This window comes from Pempheris klunzingeri, chromosome 17, assembly GCF_042242105.1.
Source record: "Pempheris klunzingeri isolate RE-2024b chromosome 17, fPemKlu1.hap1, whole genome shotgun sequence".
In the NCBI taxonomy this organism is placed as follows: domain Eukaryota; kingdom Metazoa; phylum Chordata; class Actinopteri; order Acropomatiformes; family Pempheridae; genus Pempheris; species Pempheris klunzingeri.
The window spans coordinates 11436975-11456050 of NC_092028.1; the positions used below are offsets into that span (position 1 = coordinate 11436975).

Sequence of the window (19076 nt, forward strand, 5' to 3'; positions counted from 1 at the left end):
GACTGAGGAAGTATGAGATCAGGCACGCCGGGGAAAGTCTTAAAGGCCCACAGGGAGCTCCTTAGAAAGTCTTAAATAATTAAATGAGTCTTTAACATCACCAACAGTCTTAATCGGTGTAGTCATAGAATTGGCCACTTAACCTGTGCTGACAATTTTAGCCTGCACGAATGTTATGTTGTACTGTCACTGTGTATTTGTCTCTGGTTGTGTCTGACCTTTGCTCTCATGGTTCTGTAAAGTGCTTTGGATCCAGTATTGTTTATTAGTACGTGTCAGAGAGTTCGTTCGATGTGTGTATCTGTGTGTGTGTGTGTCTGTGCCTTGCACGATCTCAGTTGGTGTCTTCACACTGGAGGGGGGAGTGGCCGAAGCCGCGTTCTCACATCAACGATAGAGAGCCCGCCTCTGTGTGTGTCGCTCCCGCAGGTGTGTGCGCGGCGGCCGACTGCAAAGTCTTAATAAACTGCAAGCAAATGATAAGACCGGTCTGTGACTTATTCAGAGGAAACGGGAGTCACGTTTAACATCCTACTAACACTTAATGTAGAGTTTTGACTCTTTCATCTGTATTAAAGCTGAAGAGTCTACAAGAATTCATAAAAACCACATCACACAATATTCATGCAGGCAGTGTTCTCCTGTTGTATTGATAAGTACATTATTCAACACATCTGTCATTTCAATTGGCACCAAATTATACAGAGGTGAATTAATCCATTAGGGGCCCTAATGACTCTACAATGACCTGAAAGCTGCTCTTATGAAATTTTTCTACTAGCAATGGATCAAATGTACAAATATAATGTGACAGAGGTCACTTTTAGTGACAAATTATCACCCAGTATTGCAGTTCCTCTCAGCTCTGTGGAGCTTTTCAGCACATTTCAGTTCAGTTTTTTGGTTTTATGCCTCCAAACAGTTTTGGTCCAGTCTCGCTGCTCTTATTGACCTTTTTCAGCAAAAGCTAAATCCACTGTGTGCTGGCTTCACAGAACCTAAAACAGAAGAATACGGTGGCGCATTATGTTTCCTGTATATACAGCCAGACTTTTTGCGCAGGAGTTGGTGGAGACAAAAAGCTCAGCACAAAGTACCTGGCACACAGTTAACCTGGAGCCTTTTGGGGCTCCTAGTTACCAAGGTTGTAATTCACCCATGGTTATGAATGAGAAGAGTGTGATAACTACACACTCCTGGTTAAAGTGTCTAATTAACAGTGATGATTTCTTACCTACTCCATGAAATGATTGTTACATTAAATCAGAGATTAAGTAAAATAACACTTTCATCGCAGCAGTGATGCTAACTAGTACAATACTAAATACGCCCCACCTGCTTTTCTTAATGAATATAAGGAAGGAACCACAGTCTAATAAGAACAAAAAGGCACCTATCTGATACATCAACATGGAATTTATTTTCATTTTAGTTTCAGATGAATGTTTCACATTTTATACAAAATCATTAGAAAATGCCTGACACTCCAAAATCCCATGACTAATCCTAGTTTAGCGGCTTCAGACACCAAAGGATTAATGGGGAATCATGCAGCATCTGGGACCACTTGATGAGGCTCAGCCTGAGCTCCAGATCAATCAAATTATAATCCACAGTTCACTCAATGGCCAGACACCCACTGTACCAGAGAGTGTACAATCTCAAAGCCACGGTCATAACCTGACAATATGGTACAGCGACATCTTGCCACATCTAGTAATGTACAGAGTAGAGAATTAAGTAGGATGAGGAGTAAGAGGCCTCCTGCCTTTCTCAACTGATCTGCTGTTAACTGAACATCACCACCCGCATGTCATCGCTGTATGGACAAAGTACCACGTCAACAACACCATGCATGTTTTCTTACGCATGACACATCATGGGTTATGATTGGTTATGTAGATTTAAAAAAAAAAAAAAAAAAAATCATTAATATCAGAGCTTAAAAATCAACCAATGACTGCAGGCTTGAGGAGAGGGGGAGAGGGTGGGAGGGTCCGCTGAGCATCTGTTTGAATGAGGTACAAGTAAGAGGGGTACAAGTGGAGGCTAATTACTCAGTGTTTTGCTAATGTACATGCCCGGCCCACACACACACACTCACGCGCACACACACACACACGCAGGTCTCAGCACAAGCGCACAAACACACAGTCTTATTCGCAAACACCTCTGCCTCATGCCAAAAGCTTCGAAATCATTCTTTGGGGGTGGTCAAGTCGAGCCGGATGACTGATCCCGTGCTCCTTGCAGGACAGTGTGTGACTGCGTGTGAGAGAGGAAAAGGTCAGAAAGGATAGTACACACCCTCCATTAAGATCCGACAACTGAAGGTAGATTTTATTAAGCCAATGAAAAGAGATCCTCCTCTCAAACAGAAGAAACCATGACACCGGGGCAGCGAGGCACTTACACAATCACTTTCATTTTACACAGTGCTTGCGTCAGTGTGTGTGTGTGTGTGTCTCTTAACCGATGACACAGCTACATTTTTTGTTTTTTTGTTTTAAATCAAACGTTCAACACACACACACTCACAGATACTCACAGTGGAGCATGTTCTTTTAGCGGTTGGCACATGTACATGCAAAGCGTCAGCTTGGCCTGCGCAGGCGAAACTGAGGGAAAAGGGAGCGCGGGAAGTAGGAGGGAGAAAAAGATAGACGTGTATGTGAACAGACAAATGCACAGACAGACTTACAGACAGGCTCTTGAACGCTTTGAGCGTTTAAAAACACCCCCCTCTTTGATCCTGCCCCTGCCCCCCTTGTGTCACATGTTCATAGCAGCACCAGAGGAGCCCTCTGATTGGTGGGTACAGCCGTCCGCTAAGTCAGTCAGTTTCAAGAATGAGTGGCGGTTGCTCGTTCTCTTCCTCCAAACGCAAGTCGTTAAGGTCATCTTCTAGCCCCGCCCCTCCTACGGCACCCTGCTCTTCACAGTAACCTAAGAGAGAAGAGGTCAACATCAAACTAACACCGAAACAAACTTTGTACATGAGTCACATTCTGTAACACACTGTCATGAAGAAAGAAAGCTTCTTGTCTAGTTTCCTTCCTGAAATGACTGCAACTGTTTTGAAATAATGGAGTTCTTTCCACCAAACTTCCTGGGAACCCAAAAAAAAATAATAAAAAAAACAATATAGTAAAATACAATACAATAGACATACCTTTAGTGACAGCAGAACTGTAGGTTTGGGCCACAAGTGGGCGGTCATGTGACCCTTGCTCAAGGATCTCATTGGACGGCTCAGCACTGCCGTCTAACCTGAGGTCAATAACAGCAGAGATTCAGTAACAGACTATAGCCTTTAGTGACCCGTGCATCATCACTCTGCATTCACTCTGAGTGTGAGTGTGTGAGTGTGTGAGTGTGTTACCTGTGCTGCTTCATAAGCGTACATTCCCCTCCCTCTTGTGGATCCAGGTTGTACAGATACAGGTAACCATCAGCCGCTGCCACCAACAACCTGGGAATCTTCTGAATGCTACATTAAAACAAGGAAAATAAAAATACGTAAACATCTTGGAGCCCATTTCACGAAGGGCCTCTGATCTGCTGAACACCACTTTTAGCTACCATGGCTGTTGCGCAACTGCTGAAACACAGTTATCTGAAGTAATGATCTACAGCACTTGAAATGACTCTGTTATATCGTGGGCCAATATAACACAACAATTATTAAGTGCTGCATGCAGGAGTACACTCACACAGCTAAGGCGCAGATATTCTTGTGTCCGCAGAAGGGCAGACGTACGGTGGCGAAGGCTCGCCCCTGGGTGAACATTTCCGTAACCTGGGAAGGCAGGTATGTGGTGGATGCCATCAGGACCTTACCCAGGTAACCTCCCCATGTGGTGGGCTCCTCCGCTGGCCTGCACACACACACACAGAATGTGAGAAACCTATGTTTCTCTAAGGAACGTGAAGCATAGGTAAATGGCACAGACTGTATATAAGAAGTGGACATAGCCACTGCGATGTCACCCATTGGATTGTGGACTGCTGTTTTAAAGCCTTGAGTTGAAGTGATGCTCATTCTGTGACGACTGCCTCTGATAGAAGGTTGTTCCACCCTAAAGTATATCCTGTTTTATTCCATAATGCTGTATTGAAGTGGACTTGAAACTAGACCATTAAACTCATTAGGAAAATGTTTGCTGAGGTAATAAATCAGTGAGAAGTAGAGTTCTCAGATTTCCATTCAACCAGACTTCAATTTGAAGCCAGTGGAGTCGCCCCCTGCTGGCCATTAGACAGAATGCAGGTTTAGGGCACTTCTATATTTGCTGACCCTGAAGCTACATCTAACTCTTATATACGGTCTGTGGTGAATGGGCAGAAAATCCGAGGGAATCTGACGAATTAGGACGGAGACAGAAAGGTACGTACACATACTTCTCCTTTTGCGTCTCTAATTTGAAGATGTGGACCGTCTCTGTGTTGCTGGAGGCCGACAGGTACAGGCCTTCCATACTGAACGCCAGTGAGCAGATGCTCACGCACCTACAAGAGGCAGCGCAGACACACAGACACACACACACAGGGCAGCAGATGAGAGCAAACATACACTACATACGAATGCATGCACAAACACAGATACAGATACAGAATCATGCTTGTTCATTTCAGTAAAACAGCTTTGATATCTTAATCATCAGATCGTCTACCTCTTGACTCCTCTTCGGAACTCGAAGAGTTTCTGTCCCTCTGGGATCGAGAAGACACGAATGACTGTGCCCTGTGGGGAAAACAACACTTGAGGCAACAACAGTGATTCGCATTTGCTCAGGCGGAAAATAAAATCACACACAAATAAGCAACATAGACAAAGGGCCAATGTACTGTACAATAACAACCTCACCTTCTCTGAGGCTGTAGCCAGTTTGGTTCCACTGGCATCAAAAGCCAGAGCCGCTAATGGGCTGTCGTGGGCTGGGATCATATTAGCCGCTCGCTGGAAAACAAATACAGACACTAGTTAGAGATGCGCTACTTCAGACAGGAAAAAAATAGCGACTAGAGACAGTGGCTGTCAGAGCAGTGAGGACAGAGCCTCACAGAGCAAGTTACTTTATGTCTTAGCTTTGACATACAATAAACGCCATACCATACAATTAAATAAGCACCAGATACAGTGCCTCAGCTATACATGCAGCAAGTATTTGTATGTCATGAAAAGTCATGTATGATAGCAAGAAAATAAGAGCTGAGGAGAAAAGGTTGGTGTGAAAGGTTAAATAGAAAAGACTTTATAAAAAGATGGACAGTAAAGGGCAGAGGGCTTTACTGTGTTCGCGTTCACCTACCAAGTTTACTGTGTCAAACACTTGAACTTCTCCTATCGTGGCACTGCCGGGGTAGGCCAGATAACAGTTGTCATTGCTGATGGAGAGGGCACACAGTCCTGGAGACAAATGAGCACAAAATGCAAAACCAATTAAGAAAAGGAAGCCAAAGAAAGGAGGTAAAATGAGACACAGACAGAACCACATTTATCTGTCGAAACTGAAAGAATGACTCGAGTTCGCAAAGTGAGACTGCGTTGATCTAAATGTTTAGAATAGTTCTGGCAGCAAAAACCACAAATATCACAGATGTAAGTCAGACCGAAGTGACAGTTTTCAGCCTCTAGAGTAACAACAAAGAAAACTGAGTTAACTGGGAACTAAAAATAAACTAAAAGAGATTAAAGAGAAACCAAAAAACCTGAGAGAAGGCACATCCCTGGTTTCAGTATGAGCATGTAGTATATTGTATGGGAGTGTTTTAATGCGTTTCCAAACTTTGAGCACTTCACCGTCAGGCTACCTACTATACCATACCATCATTTGTCAGACTCACCTGAAGGATTGGGTGGAGTTTCTCTGATAGTGTGCAGCACTTTCATGTCTCGGATGTTGTGAATGTAAAGCGACTCCTCCAGACACACAATCAGCCTCTGCAGAGGAAACACAGAACATCAGCATCATCGCCGTAGACTATTTATTTCGCTGTACTGATCTAGTGGATAACTATGCCCTTTGCACAAGATAAAGATGTCTTCTGTCGTTGGATGAATATGTGACTTATTGGTGTATTTCAAGTGAAAATGCGTGACAGACAGGTATTTCTTGGCCCTCGTGTTCCTACCTGTCTGTTGAGTTTGACAGCCAGTATGGTGTTGGAGTAGGAGTAGTTACAGATCTCAGTTCCCTTCTTGAAGTGACAGACTTTGAGCTTCCTGGGGGCCTTCAGGCTGACGATGGCCACCAGGCTGCTGGAGAACAGACGCTCCACAATACACACATCCTCCGTGTCCGCTGCAGGGACACACACACACACACACACACACACACACACACACACACACACACAGACGCACACACACAGTGTTCGCTCAGTGGCATCCTTTCATCTTTTATTAGCTGCCTTTCTGTGACCCTTGTGGTAACAACTTAAGGGAGTGAAATGGTGCAAATGAAAGCATCACATTATGAGCACACTTCAACTGATTCATAAACCGACTGTTTAAACATTCTTCTATCTTTGTGTTGATTCTGTTCTTCCTGAAAAACTTTGAGCACACCGTCTATGGTTAGTGAATGAGTGATTGAGCAGTTGATCGGTTCATGAATCATGAATAGCAGCACTTACGGGGCCAAAACTCTCATCGTCTTCCTCTGACTATAAAACTTGAGTCTCCTCCGGCCTGCTTTGCATAGGCTATTCAAATTTAACAGGCTTATCAAAAGGTACAGGTTCGCTCACCACACATGGGTAGTGAAAAGACATGCTAAGGCCGTACTAGGAGAGATCATAATAGGCATTATGTAAATCCAATAACGAGGAAGAAGCTTGACATTTTAGTATGTGCCTGTGGGGAAAGTGCTGACAAACTTAATTAATATTTAAAGCAATGGCAGTGCTCTAATGGTGCTGTGATTGTCCTCTCTAGACGGCATGCACAGAAGAAAATCTGACAGAGCAAAAACGTGCCAGAGTTGTGATACTGATAGGAAGTAAGAACAGAGCTCAGACAATACTTACTACATTCATATATCTGCTCCAATTTGTCCACAGAGGACAGGGAGAAAAACTTGTATCCTGATTTGGTGCCAACAGCTAAGGACCTGCAAGAGCAGCAGTGACCAGTCATTGCATCAGCAAGATATCACACACACGTACACACACTGAATATTGAGTCCAGTTTCATTATTGCAGCTCACAGAGGCGTTTCAAACCGGACACCAGTTCTAGCAGAGTAATCAGCGTGTTGGTTCACTCCCAGTGGTCTCGGCTGACTCGGTGTAACTGGGTGTACTGGTGCTGTGGCTGGGGTCACGCGATTGAGGCTGATTTGCAATAAGATCAGCCTTCTGCAGTCACCAGGAAACTTCGCTGACAACCCTCACGTGCACTAAACCAACATCTGTCGCGTCAAATCGTGCTGAAGTCTGTCTAAAAGACGCACGGTGGCTTAATTTGAGACTTTTACAGCTTTATCAGGCTTCCAGATGTAGCGCCAGTCCTGAATAACACACAATGAACGCGTGCGCCAATAACACTTAAATTAACTTAAACCTCACTAATGTCCCCTCACTAAGACAATATATTAACCACAGCAATCAGCCTCCCAAGAAGTTACATGACACATAACCTACATGTGTGTTGTGGCTAAAGTTAGCCACACAGCATCATGTTAGCTAGACAGCTATGCTAATGACGTAACGCTAGCGTTCACTGGACAGTTAACTTAGCTAGCTAAAACCAGAGTGTGTTTGTAGGAGCTTCTAGCGTGCCAAACCACATCCAGACTATTTCACATGGAGCCCCGTCACCCCGTGAGACGCCCAGACATGTCCACAGTGAGCTAGCTAACGTCAGCTAGCTTGACAGCACAGGCCATCGGATCCCCCAGACACTCTCCCCGGCCCTGCCTTACGTGTTGTCCTGGTTAAAGTTGGCGAACAGGAGCTGGCTTCCGCCCGCATCCCCGCTTTGACTGGCCAAGTTCATGGGCCCGGCACCATCCACGTAAAACGCTCCTGTAGAAATAGCAGCAGTCGGGCTGAGATTGCTGCTGTAATGAGGGGCCAGAAGTGTTGAGCCTCAAGGAGCCATCTCTTTTTCTTAGCCCCGCAGTAGTGATTGTTGTTGTTTTTCACTGGGGCTGTTGCTCCCCCTTACTGCGCATGCTCCGACGACGCAGCGTGCGGAGCCTTTAAAGGGCCAGAGCATTTCTTTTGGTGGGTAAGTGCAGAGTGCTGATGACATTGATGTAATTCTGTCCGACATGATACGGACGGTGTCCTTTTTGTCTGAAAGAAGAGAAGAATCAGGTGCAAATTCTCCTGGAAACACCATATAGGAAACACTGTGCTGCACTGCAGCTATTCATGATATGGGGTAACCGCGCCCCCTGCCGTCAATATGAGTAAATGACACCCAGAATGAATGGACAGATACACATCAGACCCTAATTAGTAGGTTTAAGATAATATACAGTAATAATTCTTCTACTTATAATTGATGACACAGTCCAGTTCTAATTCCCTCTTAACCCCAGCCTCAATATGGACATCAATCAGTTTGAACAGCTCTTCTCCTGTTGATTAGAAATAATTATCTGTATTCAAATATCTCCACTTTCTTACCTTTCCTTAGAATTTAAAAATGTAAAAATCCACATTTGAAACTTTATGTACTAAACTATAACGCTGTGCAGCTCAACACTGTGTATTTGGTGCCCTGGTTTATTATAAATACTATAATAAATATTATTTTGAAAATGTAAAGTTCTTTCCCAATTTAGTCTATAAGATGGAGCATGGCTGCCTTAAAAAAAGATTTTTGTCTGTTTTGTGTATCTGTCAGTTGCACATCACAGGTTTTGGCGCAGTGCTTCTAACAAATGAAGGCAGATAATTCCATTAAAATGCATTTATTTCAGCTTTTGTTGGCTCCATTTAATCTTTTCAGCTGTTGAAAAGGAAAGATGTTGATACAGATTCTTTTCTGAATGGCCTATACGAGTGTCAAAACCTAATGTACAGTGATGACTCTGATGGCTGGGGCAGGGACACCTGAGGCGTGGGATGAGGAGGAAACAGTGATTGACTGTGTAATTTGGGGAGTGAGTCACAGTTTCTGTCTGCGTGTATTAATTTCATTGCAGTTTCTGGTGTAAGTCTGAGCATGTTGGAGTGTGACGGACTGAGACAGACTCTGCAGACAGCTGCTCACCCTGCGCGTGCATGTCACGGAGCAAAAGATTAATAGTGGATATAAAAAGGGCGAGAAAGCAAGAACAAGATGCAACAAACATGACAAAATGAATGCATCCATTCTCCTTAACAACAATGATGTTACTAAGCCACCCTTATGAAGAAGATGGCATTGGTAAATATTATTTATTATAATATTTATTAGTAGTATTTTATTCAATTTCAACATAGAGAATCATCTGAATGATAAAGCACTCTCACATTACATTGTTGCACTATCACAGCACTATATTGACTATCATTTTACACGACTAAAATCTACTAAAAAGCATTACAGATGCAAATTCATCTGTAAAGTTATCACAGTTGGTCAATCAGAGCATCACATTTCTGTGTTTGCTCCTGTGAGATTTTGTGTCAGCTGCGTCCTTTCGTCCAGTTCACTGTTTTTTCGGGGACCGGGTGGGTGCCTCCCCTCCAGAGGTCTGTCAGCACAAGCAGAGGTCCAACACACTGTGTACCGGCCTTTAGGTTTACACAAGCCATAGCTTCCAAATAAACATGACAGACGGGGAGACAGAGCAGGGGTTTGTGACATAGAAAGCAAAGCTGCGTACCCCTGGAGAGAAAAGTTCATGTTTATTTTGATGATGCAAGATGCTACCATGAAAATGTACCTAACAAATACATAGATTGAACACAAAGTTGAAATCTTTACACGTGTGCAGTTTGTCATACCTACAGCGTATTATACACAGTCAATAGACTTTGTTTTTGACCTGTGCAAATACACCTAGCTGGACACTGACACTGACATTTTCAGTCTTATCTCCGTACACAGCCAGGGGAGTGAATGTGTAACATGTTCAGTTTGAAGCGTGGAATCTTGTTTGGACGTCTGTGTGTTTGCAGAAGGTATTTGTTCAGTGTCACACAGCAGCTGCTCAGTGCCACAAAGGGGCTCTGCTGGCCACTGTTGTTGTTATTGGATAATATTTAATTTTCCATTCAGTTTGAGTATGACTATGTGTGTGTGTGGTGAGAAAGACATTGAGTCATGTACTTTTTTTTTTTCTTTCTCTCTTTCATCAGTTGATTTGGCCTCCTTGCAGCTCTGTTAGTTTTGGAAGGCAATTTAGAAAATTCATAATGTTTATATGTTTTTTTTAATACTCAATATGTTTACCTTTGGAAATACTGTTTTTCAATACGGTCATCTGGTCATGGTCAACAACCCCACTTCTTAGGCCAAGAAAGGACTCTGTGTGACTACAACCATTTAGAACCTGCCCATTTAGGGAATTTAAATCACTGGTGGAGGAGCTTTTCAGATCCTTTACTAAAATAAAAGCAATACATTAATATAAGATACTCCACCACACGTGAAACTCCATTAAAAAACACATAGAAATGTGAAATATTGGATAATTGTACAGCTTTATTTAAATTAAACCAACATAAAAAGGTGCCCCAACGGCTTTACTGAATGGTGTCACAAGCTAAGAAAGAACCACTGATTTTCTCCAACAATTTGTTACATTTTATCATCTTGTCATGCTATTAATCTTAATCTTAATCTGAAAGTAACTAAACCATCAGATAAATACCCAACACTTCTCTCTGAAATATACTGGAATAAAGTCGAGAAGCATAAAATGGAAATAGTCGAGTAAAGAACTGCTTGAGTGACTGTGAAAATTACCTTCAGATCAAATTCACCAGACAGCTGAATAGTGCTCTAGACTGTAGCTGACAATTTGTGCTTTTTTCCCCACCTCTCAGAAGTGAAATCCCTCCAAGTGTACGTTTGTGTAATATTTCCTCTCAGGGTGGCACAACACGAATAACTGTCTCCATTTTTTTTTTTTTTTTTTTTTAAATAGTTTGTCCAGGCTTTGCCATCACCTTTGGCTCTGTTTCCCTGCTGGCAATGTCCCACAAACATTTAAATGTTACACCAGTGCAGCCAGTAGAAAATGCAAACTGAGGCAGGAGGAAGTGTTGTTGTGTTGTGGGGAGGGGTTTGCTGTTTGCTGGTTGTGTTATCATCGGCCTGGATAGAGGAAAGGGGAGGGGAGAGGAGGGGTTACCAACCCAGTCCCGCGGAACATCCTGCAAACACATCCACTCGGCACAAAACTCTGCGCTGCCTCCCCCCTCAGTGCGAGCTGCTCCTGTTCTGAGAAGTCCCGACACTTTAGATAAAAACCCTCCAACTGTTGTGTAGTCGAGTCTGCACCCTGTTGGACTTATGTGTTTATATCTGGACGTGCGGCGGCGGGACATCCGGAATGGGGGATCCGTAGGAGGGGACGGCGCTCGCTGGTGTGCTGTTGGCAAATAGAGCGCGGGCGCACCAAAGCGCGCGCGCACAGAGCCTACGCACGAGATGGACTTTAAGAGGACAAAATTTGGAAGGTAATTAAAAAACAAAAATTGTATGAAGGAAAGTTTGATCGCCTGTACATGGCATCATATTTTCCATGTGTGACAGATCCTGTGCGTCCATGCGCACTGACGCGCTGGCGCAGGGACAATCAAGGGGATGTTATAGATTAGTTAGAGTGACTGTGTGTGCGTGTGTGTGTGTGTGTGTGTGAGAGAGAGAGAGAGAGAGAGAGAGAGTGTGTGTGTGAGAGAGAGAGATAGTCAGAGAGAGAGTGTATCCAAACAGACTAACAAGAGCACTAATAACAATTTCATTTTCACTTTTACTATCAGAATCCCTGTTTTTCTTACCAGGATCCTTGTAATTATTTCTACTATGTGCTGCTGCATTTCTCCCAGTTCTGCTTGGGTGCTTTTATCAGTCAGTTGGCCTGGATGCGTGTGTATGTCTTCCTGTTTTTATGTGCGCGCGCGCGCGTGTGTGTGTGTGTGTGTGTGTGTGTGTAGGGTAGGGGGGGGGGGGGGGGGGGGGGGGGGGTTTAAAAGGGAGATGGCGATAATCGTGAGAACCGGAGTTTGAGTCTCAGAGGAGTTGAACTTGATCTTTGCTGTTAAAACAGCCCTGGAGTTACAGAGAGCACACACACACACACACACACACACACACACACACACACGCACACTCATGTACACACATTCCTATAGTGTACACTATAATGCCATGATCTAAGGGTGGTGATCCTCTTAGATGCAACCGATCCTATTAATGTATGGAATGTGCTGTAATAGGCTTTTTTGGCCAAATACTGTAAGGTGAAAACACACACACACACACACACACACACAAAACATACACACGTAACAACAAACAAATTTGTGGAAAGACAGAAGAAATAAAGAAAAGAGAAAGAACAGTGTGCTGATGAGGACAACAATGCTCTCTCTGATCAGAGCCCGTGAATCCCTATCTCTTTCCTTCCATTCAGTTCATTACACAGACACACACACACAGAGTTCTGTCATAACCGATTAGAGGACATCAGAGTGCGACATTCAGGTCCATTGATAGCCCTACAATACCACAACAGTGCTCAGAAAAATACCGCTCTCTTGTTGGCTCAGCCTGTGGAACTGACAAACAAAAGAAATGGCAGCCACACAATAATCTAATGCTACTAAATGTTTTCCCAAACCATCTATTAAAAGCAGGAAAGAGAGCAAGGCTGAGGTAACGACCCCTGATATTCTGCAATATTCGTTTTAGTAAAGAAGAGAAGAGGTACAGAGGGTGTGTGTGTGTGTGTGTGTGTGTGTGTGAGAGAGAGAGAGAGAGAGAGATGTGTGCTTTGTGCATTAGAGAGTCCTGATGACTTTTACTACCAACCAGACCTACAGCTGGAAAACACACCTCTTGTTATGAGGGTTCTGGTGGTGAGTGGACACACACACACACACACACACACACACACCACTTACTGAAACATATAACAAGACAACCCACAAAATGTACGTTTCTCAAGCCTCTTTCTGTCCATCGGACCGCAGTCACACATTGAAGCTTTTTGAAAAGATAAAAGTCGATAATCAAGAAAGGAAATTCATTTGGAGTTGGAGGAAAAATGTCATGTCATAAATCCAGCACTATAAAATGTAATTGTCTGTTATAGAATCAGATATGAAGCACGTTCTTTGAATCTAATGAGGGCGCATTTGATCACCCAATGACATCTCAACAAGGTTTCCTTCCTCTCACGAGATAATAATATTTACTGCAGATCCTCTTTCTAGTCGTTTCTAAGTAGTCCTACTTTTCAAAGGATGATTAGGAGTGACTTTTTAACTTAAATGTATGCAGCTTGAAAGGTTCGGACCCTGAAAACTATACTTTTTTTGTGTGTCAGATGTCAGGTCATTGTGTTATGCAACGGAAGGGTTTTGGTAATCTGGTGTTTTCATAGACTTTTAGATGAGAGTTGTGATAAGTCGTACAACCCTTTGTCTGCTTCTTCTCTTGATTTACTTTCTCCTGATTGCTCTCTTCACACTGCCGAATTAATAGACTGTTACCACACAACAGCTGTAGGGTATGTTTGTGTGTGTGTGTGTGTGTGTGTGTGTGTGTGTGTGTGATGACGAGCCCTCGGCCTAAATGTGTAATCAAATAACACAGCTGACCGACACAGACACACCTGTGGCCCCTGCATGAGAAGCTGCATTCAAATTAGTGTGTGTGTATGTGTGTGTGTGTGTGTGTATTTATGACGTATAAAATGTGGTTTCGTAACATCTCCAGATGTGTTTTTCGCCTTTAAGCTGGGATTGAGAGATTTACTGCTGATTAAATAGCCTACACAACACACACATGCACGCACATACGAACAAAGTTACTCCCTCTGTAGCAGCAGGCAACGTGACAAATAATGCAGATATGGGCTTAGTTAATGGTTAGTGGTCACTGGCATCCTGTTGTTGTAGTACAGGCAGTGACATCACCGGTGGCCACAGCAACGCAGACAGTTGCCCCAGTAACGATGAGGCACACTAAAATTCAGACAACGTGATGTGGATTAGGGACCTGCAAATCCGCCAAGAATGACCATCACACACACACACACACACACGGGCCTTCATGGGTTCAGCACACAGTAACTTATTAACTAATAAAGCAGTACTTTGTTTTGCCTCTAGATCTATATTCATTACCTAAAAGCCCTCTGTCTCTCTCCCTCTTCTGCCTCTCCCTCTCTCCCACCTCACCTCACCTCTGCCTCAGGTTCATGAACTGCAGGGTCCCAGCCAGTAAGAGATACCAGCCCACTGAATATGAACACGCCGCAAACTGTGCCACACATGGGGTGAGCCGAGACGACCGACAGACAGACAAGAGAACTGCGTGCTTTCAGAGTAAAAGATAGCTGTTCCCCTGTAGCTTTTTTTTTTTCAGATTTACTCTCTGTAACCCAGACTGCCCCTGTGCTGTCTGTGTTTGGTGAGTCTGTCAGTTCAGAGACGCCTCTGAAAAGATGGAGAGGATTGAGAGGAATGGGGCGGAATGGGGAGGATTTTTGGCCGTGCCGTAGAGGCGGTGGGCTATAATCCGTGATTCAGCCTGTAGTTTTCTCTAATCTGCTGTAATCCCTGTGCACTCTTGCCTCCGAGAGAGCAAGACAGACAGTAAATGAAACACAGAGAGACATGAAAGAAAACTGAGAAAACATGGCAATAATGATTGTAAAACCTCAACTGGGCAACGGTTTCGAGAGCGAAATCTCTTCATGATGCTTGAAGTCAGTCATTCCGTCTGCTGGCTAAAGCATCATTTTGCACGGCACTGTATCCCAAAAACATCAAGTATCATCTTCCCCTTTTGATAGACAGGTGACATTTTGGGAAATACTCTTATTTGCAACAGCCAGTTAGCTTAGTGGGGAAACAGCTAGCCTAGCGCTAAACATAACAAGAGATTTATTTCATTTAAAGTTGATGCACGTCTAAGAAATCTTTTTAAAAGAAAAGTCTTGTAAAAGATGTACAACACAGTGTGTGTGTGTGTGTGTGTGTGTGTGTGTGTGTGTGTGTGTATTATGAGAAACTGACTTGAAACCATGTTTTTTTTGTATTTTTCTGATGTTTCCTAGTTGTGGATCCTCCCCAGTCTGGTGGGCGGGTCGGTGCTCTACTTCCTGTCTGTGGACCAATGGCATCGCCTGGCTGCCTGGCTCTATGGAAGCGGTCTCACTGGCCTGTTCGTCACCTCAACACTCTTCCACACCGCTGCCTGGAAAATCAGCCACCTTAGGTGTGTGTATGTGTGTGTGTATGTGCATTGCAGAAAACACCGGCAGGGAATTGGCAGATGTGTGTGTGTGTTTGTGTTTATGTAGACATTTACATCACACTCAGACTTGCAGTTTGTTAATTACGACGCAGCCAGAAGGCCAGATACCAAACAACAGATGTGGCGTCTTAATGAAAGTATTTCACATTATCTTCAACTCACACCCTATAAAAACATTCAGTCACACATTAACAGTCAATCACACTCTCACATAGAACACCGAAAAGTTTCCACATTATGTTTTCACGCTTTCCCTCTGTGCCCCTCATAAAACATTTAATGGAAATCTTTTATTTCAGAGAGCCCTGCTCTTCAAACATGGCTTAACTAATCTAAACTATACTCTGAGGCTAAAATGACTCTAGGTGAACCTATTTTACTTTATGTATGTTATCAAGTATTAAATTAATTATAAGTCATCATTACCTACATGTTTTTAATCAGGAAACTATAAAAGGATTCACTTGAATCTGTAAATGAGCTCCAGATGATCCAGATAACGGAACAAACCTGCAATTTTGCAGGTTTTTTTTTTTAATGAAGGACTTGTTTCTATGGAGCTCTAGATGATTAATTGAAGCCACCTTTGAAGAACTGAGAAATCCAGACTCACGTGAAAATTAACCAATCAAATCAAACTAACTCAGGCCCAGGACAAAATTCATTTAGCGTAATTCTCATATAACCCTGCACTATTTTAGCTCCTCGTAGTTGCGTGTGCTACAAAAAGCCATATTGATGGTAAAATTTGAAAGTTTGTGTGATTGTTATGATTTTATTAACATATTTAACTAAAGAGGGACAGCGTCAGGTCCTAAGTAACTTAATTCTTATATTACTGATGTAATTTTTGCAGGCTGCTCCCTGTATAACGCTGAGATGCAGTTAATGATTTTAAGAAATCTCTCGTCCTCCTTGTGCCTGCGTAGGACGGTTGAGCAGCGTTTCCACATGTGCGACAGAATGGCCATCTACTTCTTCATAGCAGCCTCCTACGCTCCCTGGTGGGTCGGATGATTGCAGTACAGTATGTATAGCAACACAGAAAACAGGAGTTTGGTGGATAACATAGCAAACGGTGGATGTACTGATGTGTTTCCTCAGGCTGATGCTGAGGGAGCTGGGGCCCTGGGCATGCCACATGCGCTGGCTGATATGGGTCATGGCCTGTGTAGGATCCATGTATGTCTTCTTTTTCCATGAGAGGTAACACGGTCTCTCTTTGCGTCTCTGTGTCCCAGTTTGACACAGTTAACCTGAAACCAAACTCCAGTCCTCAAGTGTTTACAGCAAACACTGGAAACGCTGGCTGTTTGAAGCAGAAACAATTACACGGAAAATTGGAGGTGTTGCCCTTTCACGCCCCACCTTTCTGCCTGCAGGTACAAGCTGGTAGAGCTGTTGGGATATGTGGCCATGGGGGCTGTTCCCGCTCTAGTCATCCTGTCCACGGTAAGCACAAAGCACAAAGGGCGAAGCATTGTCTGAGAAACAGAAAACTTTCTTCTGCTGCTGCAGGCTTCCTGCTATTGTATGGAATACTTTCAGTATTTAAAAAAAAAAGAAACACTGGCGGTTTTGTTTTAGCCCATTTCTGACAAATCATATCTAGTTACTTTAACATAACTACCAACTATTCTCTTTTCTATCTCTATTCTTCTTTTTTATTTTTAATTTCAACATATTCTATCAACACAATGCACCTGATATGTTTGAGGCAAATGTCTTCACTTATATGAGTGTTTTGTTAAATGTTCCAGGTGGAGCGTGCAGGCGTGTGTGAACTGGCAGTGGGAGGTGTCTTCTATGTGGTGGGCGTGGTCTTCTTTAAGAGCGACGGCCTCGTCCCTTTCGCCCACGCCATCTGGCATCTTTTCGTCGCAGCAGGAGCATGCGTTCATTACTACGCCATCTGGCGGTACCTGTACGTACCTGGGCCACTGCTGCAGACATCAAGGTGACTAGCCGCTCTCCACTCAGATCACATGGTCCGACACCACGTGACTGATGGAGAAAAGTGTGTTTTAGTCACAAGACCAGTGTGTTTTTGACTAAGCTGACTCATTAGGCTCTACCTGGAGAGGTGGTGCTGAGATGATCTGACCGCCACTGTGACAGATGAGATAAATTCTGCAGGTTGGGCCAAAACCCCAGGAGCAAACGCTCTTACTGTTAAACTGAAAATCATTTTGATATGCTACAGTAACAGCCCTGGGTATGAATCTGCATTTCTTCATCACTTCATGGGAGATGTTTGCAGAAAGAGAGCAGCACATAATGTGCCAGGAAGTTTAGATGACTGATGTTCAGTTCAATGGAGAGTTCGGCATTGTGAGAAATGCAGTTATTCACTTTTTTTGCAGAGAGTCTGTATATCTGTATCCTAAATATGTAGCTGCAGCCAGCAGATGGTTCATTTAGCACAGCACAAAGACTGGTCGTTTGTACTGAAAATTAAATTGTAATAATGAACGTCACAGTTTTATGTTCAGTTCATCATGCAGGACGTTACTTCCTGGAGACTCATCATCACTCTGAGATTGGAGGTCACTGCTTCTGTGCTAAACTAAGCTAAGCTGGCTGTAGTGACATATTTATTACATACAGTAGATATGAGTGGCTTCAGCTTGTAACTCTCTGCAAGAAATCAGTACTCCGCAATACTCCTTTAATCAGACATCTGTGCAACTGAACTGGCGATAAGAAGTCTGTGACCACACCTAAAAAATCCGGGGCCAGTAACTTCCACCCCCTCCACATTTCAACCATTCATGTGCCAAAACTTTCCACACTGGCATTCCTTTATATTGGTGCTAACTGTCACTTGTGGAGTCACAGTTATATTTTTGTGCAGAATAGTCGGCATTAGAACCCACAAACTTTTCACTAAAAGATGGTTCACATTTGGAAACTATTCTTTTTAGCTGTCACAGTTTTAGGTCAACATGCTTTATGTTCCTCTGAGAGTATTTCAGTTTTAAAGTCTCAAGTGTGCAACATCTCTGCTGTCGCTAGTTTAATAAACAAACATACTTGAGTTGATCTCACCAACCTGCAGACAGACTTATGGCCACCATATAATAGCTTGGTGACACACTAAACCAGCCTGTTTGTAATTCTCTTGATTTATATTTGCCAAGAATTGGCCTCAAAATCGAATCGAATCGATCAAAGTTTACCACAGAGCTACTGTAACACTAAACTGTATTCTAGGTGAAAAAAAGCTATTTTTATGGATTATCTTGTTTCGAGGACTATGATTGCCAGTTGTTTTGTTTAAGTGATGCACTCTTAATCCTTAGCACTTTTCACCAACACATCACCAACAGTGATGAATAAAGTAGAATTTCATAAAATCCTCTGAATATGACATGGGTTATACATGTACATTATATATGCAATTTTTTATACTTTTTCAAACACTGTATAGATGGCACAAGCAGGTGTTCCCTAATCTCTAGTAGTTCAACTGTTGCTGTTTTTACTTTTAGAAAACACCACTACTTACTCAGGAAGTGAGAATTTATTTAAATGAGATGAGCTATTTTGTAAAATTTTATTTTCACAGTATTAAAGATGAGACACTATATTACACCAGGGGGGATTTGTGTATTTTGTGGATGCCAAAAACGTTTCATGAC

At 43.1% G+C, this 19076-nt stretch overlaps 2 protein-coding genes across 4 annotated transcripts; one reads left to right on the top strand and one right to left on the bottom strand.

Moving 5' to 3' along the window:
* Nucleotides 1-1396: 1396 nt before the first annotated feature.
* wipi2 (WD repeat domain, phosphoinositide interacting 2) lies at nucleotides 1397-8150 on the bottom strand. Of its 2 annotated transcripts, none has more exons than XM_070847992.1 (12): nucleotides 7928-8150; nucleotides 7033-7115; nucleotides 6136-6305; nucleotides 5848-5944; nucleotides 5313-5410; nucleotides 4868-4960; nucleotides 4674-4744; nucleotides 4402-4509; nucleotides 3714-3878; nucleotides 3383-3490; nucleotides 3173-3270; nucleotides 1397-2946 (listed from the first exon to the last, which is right to left on the bottom strand). In XM_070847992.1, the coding sequence occupies exons 1-12, from the start codon at nucleotides 7999-8001 to the stop codon at nucleotides 2834-2836; spliced, it is 1278 nt and encodes a 425-aa protein (XP_070704093.1). In that variant the 5' UTR covers nucleotides 8002-8150; the 3' UTR covers nucleotides 1397-2833. The 2 variants fall into 2 exon arrangements, with proteins under 2 accessions (XP_070704093.1, XP_070704092.1); XM_070847991.1 differs by having other exon boundaries at nucleotides 4396-4509.
* Nucleotides 8151-11354: 3204 nt separating this feature from the next.
* LOC139216665 (monocyte to macrophage differentiation factor 2-like) lies at nucleotides 11355-19010 on the top strand. 2 transcript variants are annotated; one of them, XM_070847855.1, is made up of 7 exons: nucleotides 11355-11627; nucleotides 14371-14452; nucleotides 15236-15396; nucleotides 16365-16439; nucleotides 16540-16641; nucleotides 16818-16887; nucleotides 17196-19010. In XM_070847855.1, exons 1-7 carry the CDS (start codon nucleotides 11599-11601, stop codon nucleotides 17394-17396), a joined length of 720 nt encoding a protein of 239 aa, XP_070703956.1. In that variant the 5' UTR covers nucleotides 11355-11598; the 3' UTR covers nucleotides 17397-19010. The 2 variants fall into 2 exon arrangements, with proteins under 2 accessions (XP_070703956.1, XP_070703957.1); XM_070847856.1 differs by lacking the exon at nucleotides 11355-11627 and adding an exon at nucleotides 12968-13028.
* The last annotated feature ends 66 nt before the right edge of the window (nucleotides 19011-19076 follow it).

Bases quoted from the DNA above. Each gene is read 5' to 3' on its own strand.
- wipi2 (XM_070847991.1), bottom strand. From the start codon at position 8,001: ATGAACTTGGCCAGTCAAAGCGGGGATGCGGGCGGAAGCCAGCTCCTG. The intron at 5,945-6,135 runs GTAGGAACACGA...TTTCCTCTGCAG, and splicing joins CTGTCAAACTCAACAGACAG to AGGCTGATTGTGTGTCTGGA. The intron at 3,271-3,382 runs GTAACACACTCA...TATTGACCTCAG, and splicing joins ACGCTTATGAAGCAGCACAG to GTTAGACGGCAGTGCTGAGC.
- LOC139216665 (XM_070847855.1), top strand. From the start codon at position 11,599: ATGGACTTTAAGAGGACAAAATTTGGAAG. The intron at 16,440-16,539 runs GTGGGTCGGATG...GTGTTTCCTCAG, and splicing joins GCAGCCTCCTACGCTCCCTG to GCTGATGCTGAGGGAGCTGG. The intron at 16,642-16,817 runs GTAACACGGTCT...TTCTGCCTGCAG, and splicing joins GTCTTCTTTTTCCATGAGAG to GTACAAGCTGGTAGAGCTGT.